Source organism: Chenopodium album, chromosome 3 (genome assembly GCF_948465745.1).
Source record: "Chenopodium album chromosome 3, dcCheAlbu1.1, whole genome shotgun sequence".
Lineage (NCBI taxonomy): Eukaryota > Viridiplantae > Streptophyta > Magnoliopsida > Caryophyllales > Amaranthaceae > Chenopodium > Chenopodium album.
The window spans coordinates 84,334,417-84,352,715 of record NC_137836.1 but is presented as its reverse complement, the minus strand read 5'-3'; the positions used below and the strand labels follow the sequence as shown (position 1 = coordinate 84,352,715).

General features: G+C 33.5%; 1 protein-coding gene and 1 pseudogene across 3 annotated transcripts; one reads left to right on the top strand and one right to left on the bottom strand.

The window, feature by feature from the left end:
* Positions 1-980: 980 nt before the first annotated feature.
* LOC145620904 (uncharacterized) lies at positions 981-2,638 on the top strand. 2 transcript variants are annotated; one of them, XM_081675645.1, is made up of 2 exons: positions 981-2,031; positions 2,119-2,638. In XM_081675645.1, the coding sequence occupies exons 1-2, from the start codon at positions 1,131-1,133 to the stop codon at positions 2,412-2,414; spliced, it is 1,197 nt and encodes a 398-aa protein (XP_081531771.1). In that variant the 5' UTR covers positions 981-1,130; the 3' UTR covers positions 2,415-2,638. The 2 variants fall into 2 exon arrangements, with proteins under 2 accessions (XP_081531771.1, XP_081531763.1); XM_081675637.1 differs by having other exon boundaries at positions 984-2,031; positions 2,116-2,638.
* Positions 2,639-4,457: 1,819 nt separating this feature from the next.
* LOC145624658 (zinc finger CCCH domain-containing protein 66 pseudogene) lies at positions 4,458-7,754 on the bottom strand (annotated as a pseudogene). The gene is made up of 2 exons (XR_014110469.1): positions 7,521-7,754; positions 4,458-6,933 (listed from the first exon to the last, which is right to left on the bottom strand). The product of XR_014110469.1 is annotated as a zinc finger CCCH domain-containing protein 66 pseudogene (transcript).
* Positions 7,755-18,299: the final 10,545 nt, after the last annotated feature.

Genomic DNA, 18,299 nt, shown 5'->3' with positions numbered 1-18,299 from the left:
TTAGGTCAATTTAAACTCAACATTTCATTAATTAGACCAAAATCTAAAAACAAAAATAAATACTAGTCCGTACATAATTAAGTTTGAATATGATATAAACTTGGGCAAATCATTATGATTATGAGTAAATAAGCATGCCAGATTGCCATTGGACAAACTTACCCTCATCTAATCTCACCATACATTAGACAAAAACCATTTAAAGGCTTGTTGGAAATTCCAAGAATATAATTGGTCGAGGTCCCTACCAATAAAGCCAAAGGAGACAACTTCCTGTTGCAAAATACTTCCTAATTGGTAGTACAAACTGTACAATTCAACTTTAAATTACTAAATTATCCCTATTTTTCCACCATTAAAGTCAAACTCTCCACAAAGTAAATGACACTTCAAAGGGCATTTTTAGAATCTTAATATTTTATACACATCACTTTTTTCAAATCATCAACCCGCCATCTTTGTTTTTTTATACTGTATCAAACATGTAAAAGTAGCATTACAACATTCAAATTTTCTTCCTAACTCTTTCCCATTTTAATCATACTTTAATTAATTTATTTACTAGCCCTCAAAAAATTTAATTTATTTACTAATCCCTCTACTAGTCTACAACTGATAATTAATTTATGCATCAATAAAATTTATTAAAAAAAATTAAAAATTATGAGTGATATAAATTAAATAGTAAGACAAATTTACCAATATTTATTGAAATTTTTTTATATAATTTAAAGTCTAATCATAAAAATGAAAACTTCTCATTAGATAGAGAAACTAAAAAATTAATATTTACTTACTAATCCTAGAATTACATCAATAAGAATAGTAGCCTAGTCACACTATTCTTTTGCCAACCCTAGTAAAAAACTTTACAAAAAATAAAAAATAATCCCCAATTCACTTTGACCATTCTTTTACTGATCCAACATAATCTTTTTGCTTTTTTTCACCCTTTGCCTCCTTTTTTTTATGATGACAATTTCATTCAAATTTCTCCTTTTCTTCCCTCACTAATCTTTCTTTTTTCTGCATGTTCTCATTCCTTTTACTTGAATTTCAACACCAAAAGCATTAATTAAGCAAAAACTTCTTCTTCCCCTCTCTCTCTAATCATTTTCTCTCTCTAAAAAATGAAGTTCACTCCTTCAACCTCTGTTTCTTGTTCCTCTGTTTCTTCTTCTTCTTTCAATGAAAACCTCTGCAAAAGTAAAAGCAATGTCTTTGGATGTTTTTCAGGTGTTTTGAGCAGAATTCTATGTTCCAAGAGTCTCCCAACTCATCCTTCTGACCCAATTGAGATAAACAAGAAACAACATTACTCGACGATTGAGACGATCGTTGTAGATGGTGCAGTCACTCCTAATGTAGTAGCAAGGTTAATGGGTTTGGATTCGATGCCGGAATTAGAATTTAGTTCAAAATTTCATCAGAAGTTTACGGACTCGATTCCGAGAAGTAAATCAATGGACTCAGAGGATTTCAGAGGAGAAACAGAGGAGATGCAGGGGCAGCATAGGAGAGTTAAGACTTCTGTTTCATTTAGGGAAACACCCGATTTCTTCGAGCTCGAAGACGATGATTTCTTCATCTTGAATTTTGATAAAAGGGGCAGATTTAAAAAGAAAGATCCCAATGTTGAAGAGTCGGAAGAGGGTGTTAAAAGGCACAAGCGTAGAAGGAGAAGAGATAAATGTGGGAAAAAACAGAGAAGAAACAGAGATGAACAGAGTAAAAACAGAGTATTTTCAAATGAAGAGAGGCTTACTTTGAAATTGTCACCTCAAAATTCTCCCAAAATTGATGCCATTTTAGACAATCACAAGCAAAGTTATCATCTTTCTCCTATTAGAGATACGAATAGTAGCAAAAAAGAGGAATTGGATGGAAATAAATCAAGAAAAAAGATAAAGAATGAAACTTTTTTGGGACAAAGTAAAGATGAAGTAGAGTGTGATTCAGATAATTCTAGCCCAGTTTCTGTTCTTGATCACATTACTGATTTCATCAGTGATCCTGAATTTACAACATCAGGTATTTACTTTTGTATTTTTCATAATTAAAAAGTTCATATTTTGTGCAATATTTTTTTTAATTTCTTCCTTTTTTTTCTGATAGAAGAAGATGCAAAATTGGGAGAGCCCGAATCTTTTAGCAGAAATAATTCATCTCAATGTAATGAGAGAAATGTTGGGTTAAAAAGAAGAGATTACAAGAAACATGAAAATATAGAAATGTTGAAGAAAATATGCAGATTAGCTGAAGCTGAGGTAAATAATTCAAATTGGAAGTACAGGATATTACTGAAGGCTGATGAGTTGGAAGATACTGAATTAGATTTTAGTCAAAGAATTTTTGACCAGTTGGTTAGTGAATTAATAGATCAACTTGTAGAAATTGAATGCCAAGCCATTTGATTTTCTTTTTCTTTAACTATCTTGACTCTTGTATACGTTTTTAAATTTTTTGTTAGGTGAACGGGTTTGAATGGGAAAATCGTTGTACTAGTGATCTCTAACTCGAGGGTTCAAGATGGGGAGCATCCCGTTACTCTCCCCACCCTAATGCTCCTTCACTATTGTGTATATAAATATAATAATATATTATAGAAGTAATTATAGTAAATTAAAGAAGGAAAATGTTGAATTTATTGTTGTTTGATTAACTTCAAAGTATTTGATTTGTTAATATTGTACTTGGTAGATACCAATTTTGAATTATAAGTTAGTCAAATGTGTTCTTTTCATTTTTCATGAACTAAACCAATCAAAATACAGGTTTTTAAGAACTCGTATTAATTATCATATGAAGGTTCTCCACATATGATAATTAAACGTTGAATATATATATTAAAGTATTTCATTCAAATAATATCCCGTCAAAATAACCAAGAATATCATAATTAATTAGATTATTGAAAATGATATGAGAAATGAAATCAACCTCTTCTCATAAATCTAAGTCACCAATCACAAAAAAAATTAGTTACAGGTTAGTTATCAACATTATTATCCTATGTTGTTATCCAATATGAATAAATCATTGTTCAAAATTAGGTATAAAATGTATTTTTCAAAAAAGAATTTGAACAAACTAACATTGAGACAACATCATGGTAGAAAATCTAGGTTATGACTAACACAATTTGTAACAAGTATTTGTTGTGATGGTGATGCATCAAATTACAAGCACTAAAAGTTGTCTGTGCTATTCATTCAATATCTAATTCCTAATTTCTTGTACGTCATTTCTATCAAACTTATAGCTACTCAGTGATGATGGTTCATTAAGGTTTGCATGCGTGATTATGTTCAATAGTAAATACTCCATTTTTTATATTTTGTTTCGAGTAATTATTTACGACTTCTAACAAGATTGTTAAAACTTATGAGTAAGAACATAAATCATGGTTAATCTCACAATTCTCCCAATGTTTAAGTCTGCACACTTTGTTAAAAACATTTATAGCATAATATGTGAATACACACACTTCGTTAAAACCAAGCATGGTTAGAGTATTACCTAATTGAGATTCGGAGTAATAAATCAAGTATGAAATACACATCAAAGTACCATTGAACTCATTTTTGAGTTGTTATAACTTGTAAGATCTAAAGGAGGGGTAGAATTGTTAATCCAATTATCAAAGGAAAAAGGTATGAAATACCAAGAATTGCTTTATGCTTTATAAGTCACAAATCACAACTTTGAATATATCCACATAAAACCATGACCATTAGCCAAGGAATTTTGTCTAACTTGTCTACACTAAAATCTTTTTTATTTTTTTATGTGATAACTACTGGTCCACATAACTACATCATCACCCAAAAAAAAAAAAAAAAAAAAATCTCAACCAAACATTTGTGCAATTAGTGATCATCCCACTATAAGGAAAAATTGGGCATGTAAAGTTAAAGTCTATAAGTTTTCCTTAGGTGCTAAATGATCTAATGTTTTACCTTTAACAACAAAGTTACACATCAAAGTTATAACTTTTTTGGGTGTCATAAGGAATGTTTAATGACACTTGCATAAATAAAGTGATCAAACAAGAACAACTACTACTCAACAAAGACAAATGGAACAAGTAACATATATTGGCATACTTATAAGATATGAAACAGGCATATCCTGGCTGAAACAACATTTTTTTTTGAGCAACAGACTGTATAGATTAAAGAGTGTTACTTTTCCAGCTCGAAAATTCGATTCTGGTTCATGATGAACGCTTCCGACTTGACATGCTTTTAATGAACGGGAAGTGGTGTTTCCTGTGGACAACGGATGAGTAACGCGCAAGAATCTGCCTTGTGATCAACACTGTTTGCATAATACTGCTGATAATTACTGACTGATAATTGTAATGATGAATAATACAGCATGAGCATATAAAGCATCAAATAAAACATAAGCAATGGAAAAAATTAGCAGTAATACTAAGTGAAGAAACTTCAAAGTAGACAAGAATTAACTTAATTAATTTATTTATTTATTAGAATTTAGCTTGAAAGGATACATATATTGTGTATAATACAAATAAGAAATAATAATACAATTATAAGAATCAATTGATTTATCAGTACATCTCTGTTTTTGTTTTCTTAGCAACCATCTTCATAGGGAGATAGGGATGCAGATACTGATCACTACCTTCAGCACAAAACCTTTTCTGATAATAATCCATCTCCAAGACTCCCAATATATCAAAAGAAGAAAATAATAATAAATAACTTCAATAAAATTAATGTAGGAAAAAGAATACTTTTACTTGTAATTATCCTGGAATTCCTATTGAATGTATCAGCAGAATTCTTTTTATTCTCTGCTTGAGCTTCAGCTTATACTTCCCCTTCGGGTACGTTCTTCGATTTCTTGAACCTACTAATTGGTGAGATAAGCACTAAAATTTTTGGTAATTTTAATACTAAAATTGAATGTTAAGATCAGGTATTTAAGCAGCCATTGGTTCCTGCTCCATGTACAATTGCTCCACCCAAGGCGGGAACCTCTCCGACATACCACTGTTAAGATGATACTGATCTCTCAGCTGCTCTTCAAATCCAAGCTGATTTGAGCTCCCAGGAGGAGCATCCTTTACAAGAGAGTGAACCCAAGAAACATCAGGCTCATCGCCAGCAGCTCGCATTGGATTGGGATTACCAGCTGTATTACTGCCGTTGCTTCTGTAAGCAAAAGAAGCAGATTTTCTCAGCTTATTGAGCTCGTCCCCTTGAACACCCCAGTCCACTTTACCATCAGGGGAACCCCAATCTGAGAGATGAGAAGGCATCACACTAGCATTAGAAGCAGGAGATGACAGCCGATTGACAGCATTCCTTTCGACAAAGCTCTGACTCCTCTTAGCAAAAGCGGCCAATCTTGGGTTTGAAACAGGTGAGCCACTGGGTTCGATCCCAAAAGATGAACCCCTCACAGGAGAGGAAGGCATGCCAGAAGAATAGCTTGAAAGGAGCTGCTGGTTCATATTCTGGCGCATCTGCACCCCAGTTGGTGAGGAGAGGGAGAAACCACCAAGCCTTCCCATCTCCCCATTCCAGCTGGTCGGAGAGGATAGAGAAAGGCCAGAAAGCTCATCCAGCAACTGCTGCCGGCGCAAACCAGACTCCATGTCCATATCCCTCGCACTCAGGGCAGCCTTTAACCTGCTACCAGGAAGCTGCAAGGCAGGAGGAGGTGTGATATTAAGGTGATTCTGCCAAGCAGCAGCCCCTCCAATGGGAGAAGAAGCGCTGGTTGGAGTCATTGGTGGAGTGGAAGTAGATGGCATCATCACAGGAGGGGAACCAAGGGCAAGGGGGCTCAGTGAGCCCATATCAAACGAAGGGCCACTCGATGAATATGACCTCGGAGAAGGAACAGCTGAGCCAGTAGAAGCATACAGGGGGCGGAGCTCCTCTGGTTTGTGTGCAAAGAAGCACACACGCCGTGCACAATTAGTCTCATCTTTGCAAAGACGGGTTCGATATTGGGCTGGATGTAACCAACACTCAAAGATGCCATGTGCATACTCACAAGCATCCCCCTTAGGACATGAGCCTTTACGGAATTCAGGGCATGGGACACAGCTGTAATGGTATTTCCGAGGATCCCTCCTCCTTGCGTTCTCCCCGGGATGTACAAAAGGGCACTCGGTCCAATCATGAGAGTAAGCCCTTGAGCAAGGCTTCACCTTGAAGGTGTACATCCTGAACTCATCAGTTCCATAAATTCCATTCTTTATGTCAGGGAGAGAAGGATCAATAGGATATTCTTTCCTCTCTGATCCACTCCCATCACTCGAGGATTTGGGTGACAAACCCTCTAGCTGTTGTTGTTGTTGCCCCTCTTCTATTTGATCACCACAAGCATCTTCACCCTGATCACCTTTATTCAACAAAATATCAAGGGTTCTCCTCTTCAGTTTCGAGGAGAAACTGAAGCAAGGAGCAATCACATCACATGGCCGATTTCCATTAATATCAGCTCGGTCAACATCAGCACAAGATTCAACCAAGAGCTTGATCACCTCATGTGAATATAGGGACCCACCAGCCGCTGCACAGTGAAGGGCGGTGGCACCATCAGACCCACTAGCTCGATTGACATCGACACCACCAGTCTGAAGGATATAGTTTAAGATATCCTTGCTCCCAAACATGGCAGCAACCATCAACGGTGTCCTCTCCTCGAAACCCATCTTCTTAGACCCAACTCTCCTCCCATACCAAAGACCAGCTTCATCCACATCATAACCCTCTTTCTCCACAGCATCCTTAAAACTAGTTAGATCATTTGTTGCTGATAATTCAAGCAACAGTACAGATTTCTGTTCATCCTCAATTGAATCTTTCTTATAATCCTCACTTTCCATCACCTCCTTAGCAGTTAAAACTTTACTCTTTGAGCCACTGCACATGGAAAGTTCTCTTTATCCTAAAACAAAAAAACATTGACAAAAACCCTTTTCAGATTCTCTTCCAAATATCATAAACATGTAATCATATACAGCATTTCTGACAACACCATCTTGTCAGCAAGAAAATTAACATTCATTGTACTGAAAATCCAGCAAAAAAGTAACTAAATTATTGCTCATATCATTCATTCTCAACAACCAAATTGCAATATAAACAACAGCAACAACAACAACAATAACTAACCAAAGTTAGCAATTATGCAATTACTTCAAAAACTTAAAAATTCATTACTTAGTAATCAACATCAACTCTAAAATCATGTTCAGATTCTTGACAACTTTTGAAAACAAACAACGCCCATAAAAAATCACAACCTAATATTCCGTACCATATAGTAACAGCTAGTTTTGTTGGCAAGTCTCGGGTAATACCCAAGACCCGCCAACCCGGATTAAATCTCGTCTACATCACTACCGCCTTTAGGATTTTATGAACAAACAAGCATAAAGATTAAAACTTTAATGAAATTCACAACAACCCAACAGAGAATTAAACACTAAAAAGGCAATAGGAAACCAAATTACAGAAAGATGAGAAACATACCTCAAGAAATTGTTAAATGGGAAGGAATTAAAGTTGGTTAACTTAGTTAGGAGAGTTTGAGCAAATGAAATAAATGGGCAAAAAGAAAAAGCTTTATAACAAATTCACCAACTCAAAGCTTAGTACCCCTCTCTCCCTTTTATGTCCGCCCAACGACGAAGACCAAACCCACATTTGAAAGCGACGGTAAGATGAAAAGATAAACGCCAATTATATTTTTTTAATTTTATAATTCCATTTTATTTTATTTTATTTTTGTAAGAAAAAAAAAAGAGAGAGAAAAAGGAAGACTTTTCTTTGTTTAATTTGTTTTTCTTTGATAAATTTCTTCCCTCCTTTTGCTATGGTCAAAAAGATTAGTTTTTTTATATTTTTTATTTTTAAAATTTTTAATTTTATTCCCATTTTTAGTACGTTGTGGAAATGCAAATGAAATTGTAATTGAAATTGAAATGCTAATGAAATGTAAATGGAAATTGGAATTGGAATTTAATTTTGAGAGGAAAAAAGGGAAATTCGAGATGGGACCCATAAGGTGAATGAATATCTAAGTGTGTACAAGTGTAAAACAGACACGTGTCAGTTAATTTTTAAATAAAGTCACCGGCTTTTGGATTCTCTCACTATCATGCTTTTTCTCATTTTGGCATTTCCGGTGAATTTGAGTGATGACGTGGATAAATATTAACCGTCTAGCTTTATTTGGGTTAATTTTCCAATCAAATGGTAATTGATGGATGTACGGTTGATTTTGTCCTCGGTTTTTAAATTTTAATCCTGCCAATTTGGAATTTCTTAGCTAAGGTTGTGCAAAGCCCCCAATTAAGTTCAATAAGACAATAAGGTATATACTAGACTGAGTTAACCAGCAAAACTCCTTCAAAATTGGAGGGAGGGAAAGGTTAAAAAATTTCGAGCGTCTTATAAGTCACTTGAGGTATATCCTACAAGTACGAGTAAGGGCCTTTTCTGATTGACCGAAGGAAGGGATAGGTTAAACAATTCCGAGTCTCTCATAAGTCACTTGAGGTATATCCCACAAACACGAGTAAGGGTCTATTTAATTGACTAAACTGAACTTATTAAGCTGAGCTGAAATGAAATGAAAATAATCTGAATATACCCTAAATGATAAAATTCAAACTCAATCATCAATCTCACCATATACATATTATTTGCGTTCATGAGATATACAAAATAAAATAAAAAACATTCCAATTGCACCAAACATAGCTATAATGACATGTATTGAGTTCATGGATTAGTTAGCTTATGAAAGTTCTACATACGAGTTTACATTAATGGGTTTATTTTAACACTTGTTTTTTGGAACTTGGGGTGGCTCACTGGCTTGGTCTGATCGCTTATTATATTTGAGCTTTAGTGGTTTTTTTTTTTCGAGGAAAGCTAAATCTTAGATAGAATAGAAAATTCAGTCTATCTCATCTCTAGTCTAATCTAATTGAAGTTAAAAATTCTAATATAAAAATCTACGTATTCTAAATGTGGGTTATTATGTACATTTTGGGCTATGTATGAGCTTAACCAAGTTACATCTAACTCACTCAATTTGCATTTTGATCGAATTAAACTCAAGTAAATTGCTAGTAGATCCCCTGACTTTTATTTGAGACACACTAACACACCCTTAGAACTTAGCTTCATATTATCATTGATTAATTTGTACATGGCCTATATTGCAATAATTTTATGGTAGAATAATGATTAAATTTGACCTTTTCAATAAAAGAAATTGGTGTTGGGATTGCAATGATAAAACCCTTCACCCATCTTTTTCCTAAAAAAAAAATAGTGCCATATAGTGGAAGACGTATCAAAAAATTTGTTTCCTTGTAACATTTATCTTTGATTTATCTTAGAGTTTTTTTTTTTTATTATTATTATTTTTTATGTATACAAGATTACAAGAATTACAAAATTTTAAATATGTGCCATTAGTTGGAGACATCATATCAATAATTAGCTAGTGATATTATGAGAAATTATTATATGAAGTAATGTTACAAAATATCTATATCTTGTTTTTATTTTCTAAAATTAGTCAATTACATTTGTGTCATTGCATGGTAGCTTTCATGCTTCATATATCTTGTTTTTATGTTCTGAGATTGGAGGATTAAGGACTTAAGGTCTATAAACATATTCAAGTATTTTCTGACCTTATATTTATAGCTTAGTACTACTCATTGAAAGCTTGATAATGTCAAATAATAATTGATTTTCAAGAAGAAAAAAATAACACATAATACAAACCAAAAAATTTATTTTTTATAAATTAAATAGACAATAAGCACATTAAACACTTTTATACTCAAAGCTCATTACATTACCTAATTTCTAAGTTCAAAATTAGTTGACACATATTCACGTTGTTGTTGTCCTTGTCCTTTGATAATTAAATACTACAGTATTATTTATCAAGTTTTCAAAACAATACCCTTCAATTCATAAAAGTTGTTTCATTATCATCCTCTTATTCTTTTTACGTACAATATCCCATCTAATAGAAAGATAAGAATGGAAATCTAATCATGATATATATTTATATTTTAGAAAATTTCGATAATAATATATATATATATATATATATATATATATATATATATATATATATATATGTGATTATTATTTTCGAAAGGAGAAAATAATTTGGTTAATAAAAAGTGGAGGTGGGGGAACCACTTGTAAAGCTCTTGTAGATATTGATAGGGAACGATGGACATGCGCCACGGAAAAAACATTAACATCAATGCAAAGAGGGGTGGGTCATGTACTCATGTTGTCCAAAAATTCTCTAAAAAACTCACAAACCCTTCTATATATGAATTGAATAAATTCTCCTCTAAAATCCTCCTCGTGTGAGAATGAAAGATTAATTAATTAATAAAATAAATTTAGATGAATTGACAGCAAATTAAATGAATAATGAATAAACTAATTAGTCAAAATTAACAACCACAAACAAGCCATTCAATCTTATCATTTTCTGTAATGGATTATATAGAACTTATGTTAGGATTTGTTTGCCATTAATTAAATACGAATCTACTTATATGTTTTGGTATGTTTGAATATTAATTATCATCATACGAGTATATTAATAAAGAAATTTTTCATAGTTTTAGATTTAATTTCAATCGAATAATTTCTTAATACATTTGGATTTAGTCCGTGTTTTATTCACGTAAACACAGTAGCTTAATCATAATGTATTAAAGACCCGTGCATTGTACATGCTTTTATCTAGTTTTTTCTAATTTAAATTTATCTGAAATTACATAAATATATCCAAACTAATAATTAATAAAAACAATATATATAGAAAGAATTAAAAATTGGATGGTGAATTGGTGATTAATTCCAAAATATGAATGAAAAGATAACAACCCCATTTGTAAATGTCTAGTTTGTGTTTGATTAGTTTAATAGCACTATTATCCCAAGTCCAAATCAAGTTGAAGCATGCACACCGCCTTTTACTTAGAATAATGCTTACAAACAAGAGTTGATTATTATTGCTTTTAACTAATCATTCATCTGTTTCACTTCTACGTAGATACTTCCTCTTTCATTTTGTTGATTGGGTTGTTTACCTAAGCTAGTCAAACCTTCCTCACTCAATTAAATAGTACATAGTACATTGTATGTAGTTAATCTGTACCGTATGCTACTATACCCCGCCATATGTTTTCGCCTCTTGTCCAAACTATTTTATTATCCCGGACTAAATTTTTTTTTAAAAAAAGCTTAATTTTATATTACATGCAATGACTCGAGTCATCGTCTATGAAACTTAATATGAATGTATGAAACATCCATTCTTTGTCTTGCTTTAAGATCACGAAATGTATTGCATAAAATTATTATAGTGACTACTGAGTATTGACTAGTATTTGAGCAAAATGTAATAAATTGACTTGTTCATATAATATTATTATATTATATATTTATACCCTAATTGCTTTATGTTTCCTTGTCGAATCATATATTATGTCACCATCAGTATGATATACTTCGTATACTTTATAATAAACATTTTCTTGAGAAAAATACTCAAATATGCATCAAACAAGTTTAGGAAACAAAAGAGAAAATTTCATCAAACACAATAATACATTTTGCTTTGGTTGACCGACCTGTTCAAATTAGTCATATTAGGATTTGTTTAACTAGCATAAATAAGTTATAGACTTATTATTTTCTGGAATACTGATTAAACTGCAATTTAAATACCAGATTCTTATTAATCATAACCTTAAGTAGTGGGGATTAGTTGAACCTAAAATTTACATTATTAGCTTCAATTCAAAACTTCATTATTATTATTAGGAATTTAGGATTTTAATTAATAATTTAATTATTGTAAATTTTATTAATTTTTAATGATATTAAACCAGAATGATATGATTAAGCATATACATACTGATATACTTTGTAGTTTTTTTGTTTTTAAAATAAAAAACATACTTTGTAGTTTTAAAAGGAATTGTGTAACACAAATACTTCGCAACTTTAGGGGTAACTTTTGCTCATTTTAGGGGTAACTTTGTAACGGATAGAGCTGTCGATTCGGGTAAACGGGTTGGCTTTGGGTCGGGTAAGATTGGGTCGAGTCAACTCAGGTTGGGTCAATTTGGATTAATTCCATAACCTATGCGAGTCGGGATTGGGTTGGGTCATGCTTGAGTTAGGTCACGTCCGGTCATACTTCTTATCGGGTTTGGATCGGGTTAATAACAATCGGGTTATATTCGGGTCGAGTGAACAATAGGTCGGGTTTAATTCGGGTTTTCATGGGTTAAAACAGGTTAGGGTAATTCTCGGGTTCGAGTCCGCTTCGATTCAAGTCAATAATTTACGGGTTAGAATCAGGTCATATCATTCTCGGGTGTGAGTCGGGTTCAGTTCAAGTCAATAATTTGCGTATTATAATCAGGTCGGGTCATTCTCAGGTTTAAGTCGGGTTCGGTTCAAATGATCACTAATTTGCGGATTGCGGGTCATTTCAAAGTCGGGTCATTCTCGGATTCAAGACGAGTTATGTTCAAGTCAATAATTTGCTGGTTACAATCAGGTCAGTTCATTTTCAAGTCAGGTCATATTCGGGTTCAACTAACTATAAATAGATAACTATCATTTTATCAAGCTAATTATTTCCTTTGACTATAATATATATGACAATATACTAGGGAACTATAGTCTATAATTTATCAAGATAATTATCTCCTTTGATCATACAACAAATATTACTATATTTAACTCTTAAATTTGAGGGTGATGCTCCGGGCCTAGACCGACTTCGTCTCCCTAGACAAAATACTTTGATCAACAATAATAAGGTGGTCTAAATTGCATTTAAGGTGATTTGAAATCGGGTCAGAAGCAATTTGGGTTGAATTTAAGTCGGGTCAATAACAAGTCGTGTTAATTTCGAGTCGGGTTAGTAACTGATCAAGTTGAATTTTTTGGTCGGGTAAGTAATAGGTCTGATAAAATTCGGGTCGGGTCAATAACAAGTCGGATTGAATTTGGGTCAGGTTAATAACAAGTCGGGTTGATATCGGGTCGGGTTTGTAACAAGTTATTTTAAATTCGGGTCGGTTTGAATTCAGGTCAGGTTTGTAACAAGTCAGGTTAAATTCGGGTTTTGACAGGTTAGGGTCAATTTCGTTTCAAGACGGGTTCGGTGCAAGTTAACTAAATTGGCCGTTGAAAACCGGTATATCAGTGCAAGTTGTAAACCGATAAATTATCCGTTTAACGGCAAATAAGATGGTTCCACATACCCAATTGGACTCCCGTAGAGTATTATAAGGACCATGGTAAACATTTTGCCAAATTTTATTTCCGGGCAAAAAAAGTCAAAAGAACCCCAAATTGAAGGCTAATATCCACACTTTTTGAGAAATTTTGGAGGTTTCGGGGCCCAGTGTAGAAAAGTCTTGATATTTTAGGGGATACATCTCGGGGTCATATAATGCCGTTTGGAACCATACATGATCATTATATGTTGTCATAATTGTTCGTAGTATGCTTGAGTAAATGAAATTCAGGCAAGTGATAAAGCGGTAAATTGGCCGTTTAAAGGAAAATTGAATGGTTCCACCAACCCAATTGGACTCCCGGAGGGTATTAGGGACCATAGTAAACATTTTGGCAATTTTTATTTACGGGCAAAAAAAGTTAAAAAATTCAAAAATTGAAGACTAATATCCACGCTTTTTGAGAAATTTTGGAGGTTTCGGGGCCCGGTGTCGAAAAGTATTGAAATTCTAGGGGATACATCTTGGGGTCATATAATGTCGTTTGGAAACATATATGATCATTATTTGTTGTCATAAATGTTCGTGGTAGGCTTGAGATAATGAAATCGGTGCAAGTTATAAACCGGTAAATTGGCCGTGTAAAGATAAATTGGATACTACCACCAATCCAATAGGACTCTCAGAAGGTATTAGGAACCATGGTAAATATTACGGCAATTTTTATATCTGGGCGAAAAAAGGTCAAAAAATTCAAAAATTGAAGACTAATATCCACGCTTTTTGAGAAATTTTGGAGGTTTCGGGGCCCGGTGTCGAAAAGTATTGAGATTTTAGGGGATACATCTCGAGGTCATATAAAGACGTTTGGAACCATATATGATCATTATATATTGTCATAAATATTCGTGGTAAGGTTGAGTTAATGAAATCGATGCAAGTTGTAAACCGGTAAATTGGTCGTTTAAAAGCAAATTGGATAGTTCCACCCACCCAATTGGAATCCCGAAGGATATTAGGGACCTTGGTAAACATTTCGGCAATTTTTATTTCCGTGCGAAAAAAAGTAAAAAAAAAAAAAATCCAAAATTGAAGTCTAATATCCAAGTTTTTTTAGAAATTTTGGAGGTTTCGGGACCCATTGACGAAAAGCCTTGATATTTTAGGGGATACATCTCGGGGTCATATAATGCCGTTTGGAAGCATATATAATCATTATATGTTGTCATAAATGTTCGTAGGCTTGAATTAATGAAATCGGTGCAAGTTGTGAATTGGTAAATTAGCCGTTTAAAAGCAAATTATTAGTTGAATCCACCTACTCAATTGGACTGTTGGAGGGTATTAGGAACCATGGTAAACATTTCAGCAATTTTTACTTCCGACGGAAAAAAGTCAAAAAATTCAAAATTTGAAGGCTAATATCTACGCTTTTTAAGAAATTTTGGAGTCTTCGGGGCCCGGTGTCTAAAAGTCTTAAAATTCTAAGGAATACATCTCGTGGTCATATAATGTCGTTTGGACCCATATATGATCAGTATTTGTTGTCATAAATATTTGTAGTAGGCTTGAGTTAATAAAATCGGTGCAAGTTGTAAACCAGTAATTTGGTCGTTTAAAGGCAAATTAGATGGTTCCACCCACCCAGTTGGACTCCTTGGGGGTAATAGGGAACATGGTATACCTTTTTTTTTTTTGGCTGTGCGAAAAGAAGGCAAAAAATTCCAAAATTGATGGCTAAATATTCATGCTTTTTGAGAAATTTTGAAGGTTTTGGGGCCCGGTGTCGAAAAAAAATAAGAGTTTAGGGGATACATCCGGGGGTCATATAATGCCGTTTGGAACCATAAATGATCATTATATGTTGTCATAAATGTTCGTGGTAGGCTTTATTTAATGAAATCGGTGGTAGTTGTAAACTTGTTAATTGGTCGTTTAAAGGCAAATTGGATGATTCCACCCACCCAATTGGACTCTCGGAGGGTATTAAGGAACATGGTAAACATTTCGGCAATTTTTATTTCCGGGTGAAAAAAAGTCAAAAAATTCCAGAATTGAAGGCTAATTAATATCCACGCTTTTTGAGAAATTTTGGAGGTTTCGAGGCTCGGTTCGAAAAGCCTTTAGATTATAAGGGATACATCTCGGGGTCATATAATCCTATTTGTAACATATATGATCATTATATGTTGTCATAAATTGTTTGTGGTAGACTCGGGTTAATGAAATCGGCGCAAGTTGTAAACCGGTAAATTGGTCGTTTAAAGGCAAATTGGATGGTTACACCCACCCAATTGGACTCCCGGAGGGTATTAGAGACCATGGTAAACATTTCGGCAATTATTTTTTTTGGGCGAAAAAAAGTCAAAAAGTTCATAAATTGAAGGTTATATCCACGTTTTTTGAGAATTTTTGGAATCTTCGAAGCCCGGTGTCGAAAAGTCTTGAAATTCTAGGTAATACATCTCGGGGTCATATAATGTCGTTTGCAACCATATATGATCATTATTTGTTGTCATAAATGTTCTGTGGTAGGCTTGAATTCATGAAATCGGTGCAAGTTGTAAACCGGCAAATTGGTCGTTTAGAGGCAAATTGGATGGTTTCACCCACCCAATTGGATTCTCGGAGGGTATTAGGGATCTTGGTAAACATTTCGGCAATTTTTATATCCGGGTGAAAAAAAGTCAAAAAATTATAAAATTGAAAGCTAATATCCACACTTTTTGAGAAATTTCAAATGTTTCGGAGCGCGGTGTCGAAAAGCATTAAGATTTTAGGGGATACATCTCGGGGTCATATAATGCCGTTTGAAACCATATATGATCACTATATGTTGTCATACATGTTCGTGGTAGGCGTGAGTTAATGAAATCATTTTGATCAAGCTAATTATTTCCTTTAATTTAACTATAATATATATGGCAATATACTAGGGAGCTATAATCTATAATTTAGGAAGATAATTATCTCCTTTGACCATACAACAAATATATACTATATTTAACTCTTACATTTGAGGATGATGCTCCTTTCTTTTGCTGGCCTGGACCTACTTGGTCTTCCTAGACAAAATGTTTTGATCAACAATAATAAGGTGGTCTAAATTGCATTTAAGGTGATTTGAAATCATGTCGGGAACAATTGGGTTGAGTCAATAATAATTCGTGTTGATTTCGAGTCGGGTTAGTAACAAATCGGGTTGAATTTTTGGGTTGGGTTAGTAATAGGTCTGGTAAAATTCGGGCCGGGTCAATAACTAGTCGGGTTGAATTTGGGTCAGGTCAATAACAAGTCGGCCGGGTTGATTTCGGGTCGGGTTTGTAACAGGTTGGGTTAAATTCGGGTCGGGTTAGGAACGAGTAGGGTTGAATTCAGTTCAGGTTAGTAACAAGTCAGGTTAAATTCAGGTTTTGACGGGTTTGGGTCAATTTCGGTTCAAGTCAATAATTTACGGGTTAGATTCTGTTCGGGTCATCTCCTGGTCAGTTCATGTTCAGGTTCGGGCTCACATACTCGGGTCAACTCGGGTCTAGGGTTGGTTTCAGGTCGGTCAGGTCGGGTTTGGGTCACCATTTTTTCGGGTTCAGATGGATCGGTTAATAATTGGGTTTGAGTCGGTATTTCGGATCGGGTCAACTTTTGACAACTTTAGTAACGAATGTACAATATTTATTATACATTCGATTTATTTGAAAGTTATTCATTATATACAGAAGATATCAATAATGTGATATTTTCATAAGTTTTACTCTAATAAATAATTTCGCGCTTTAAGTAACACCGCGGGTGTAAAACACGAGTTAAGTACTACGAAGTATGACTAAGGACTAACTGACTAAGGTGGTTTTTTGTGAGTGAACTGTATGAAAAAAGGATGGTTTCTAGAAATTCATGGGACACTAAGTGAGAATTATTGAAGCATAGTGATTTATGCATGATCACCCTTTTTTATTTATTCTTTGGTTGTTTAGAGAACAACAATAAACGGGGTAAGAATCGGTCGCAAAATTTCTTAAAAGCGGGAGGTAGGCTTGAGCTATCCCTCACTATCACCTTTATTAATATACAACACGTACTGACTTCCGTTTATTCTATACATCCAAATGATCCAATATACTTTGCATAGAAATGCGCTAATGCTAAGTACTAAATAAAAGCTAACTAAAACCAAAAAAATAAATTCAAGAAAGACTACTTTTATTTGAACATATGTTCAACCACTATGATTTTCTAGCTAAATTGTTCGTACACTTCCCATAAATTATTATTTTTTAATTCAAGCTAGTAAGTCAAGATCGAGATAATTAAGTTAACACAATTACGTAGTCGAATACATAATCGTTCTTTTATGATTCATTTAGTACTTGTTGAAAGATAATCTAATATACATCATTAAACTAGACGCTACAAATCTACAACTAACTATATAATGGTATATATATGCATATGCGTAATATAACTCACAAGTCTTAACAAGGATTTATTTCAAGTGTCATGTAACTTTGAACCCCTCAGTCAAATATGAGTGGCTATTATTATACCTACTATATTTAATAATGAATAAAATTGACCACTCATATATATGAATTCGGAGTAAATTAGTCAAAACTCAATAATAATAATAATAAAAATAATACCGAGTACTAATAATAATAATATTTAGACATCCTATACTCTTATTGTAAAGGTTTGAGACCAAGGAATAAGTCTATGGTTGATTAAATTGCCATTTGCCAACATATTGCTAATAATCAATAAAATAAAATACTACGTATTAAATATTAAATGGAGAGGAAAATTAAGAAAAAGAATAAAATACTACGTATTAAATATTAAATGGAGAGGAAAATTAAGAAAAAGACTTGATAATCCCCACAATATTGAATGTTGATCTTATAACTTGTTATTAATAGTACCAAGATGTTAAGAGAAATTGCCAAAATATTGAAATCCACTAGTGGATAGTGACATTAAAGGAGATAAAACTAATTGG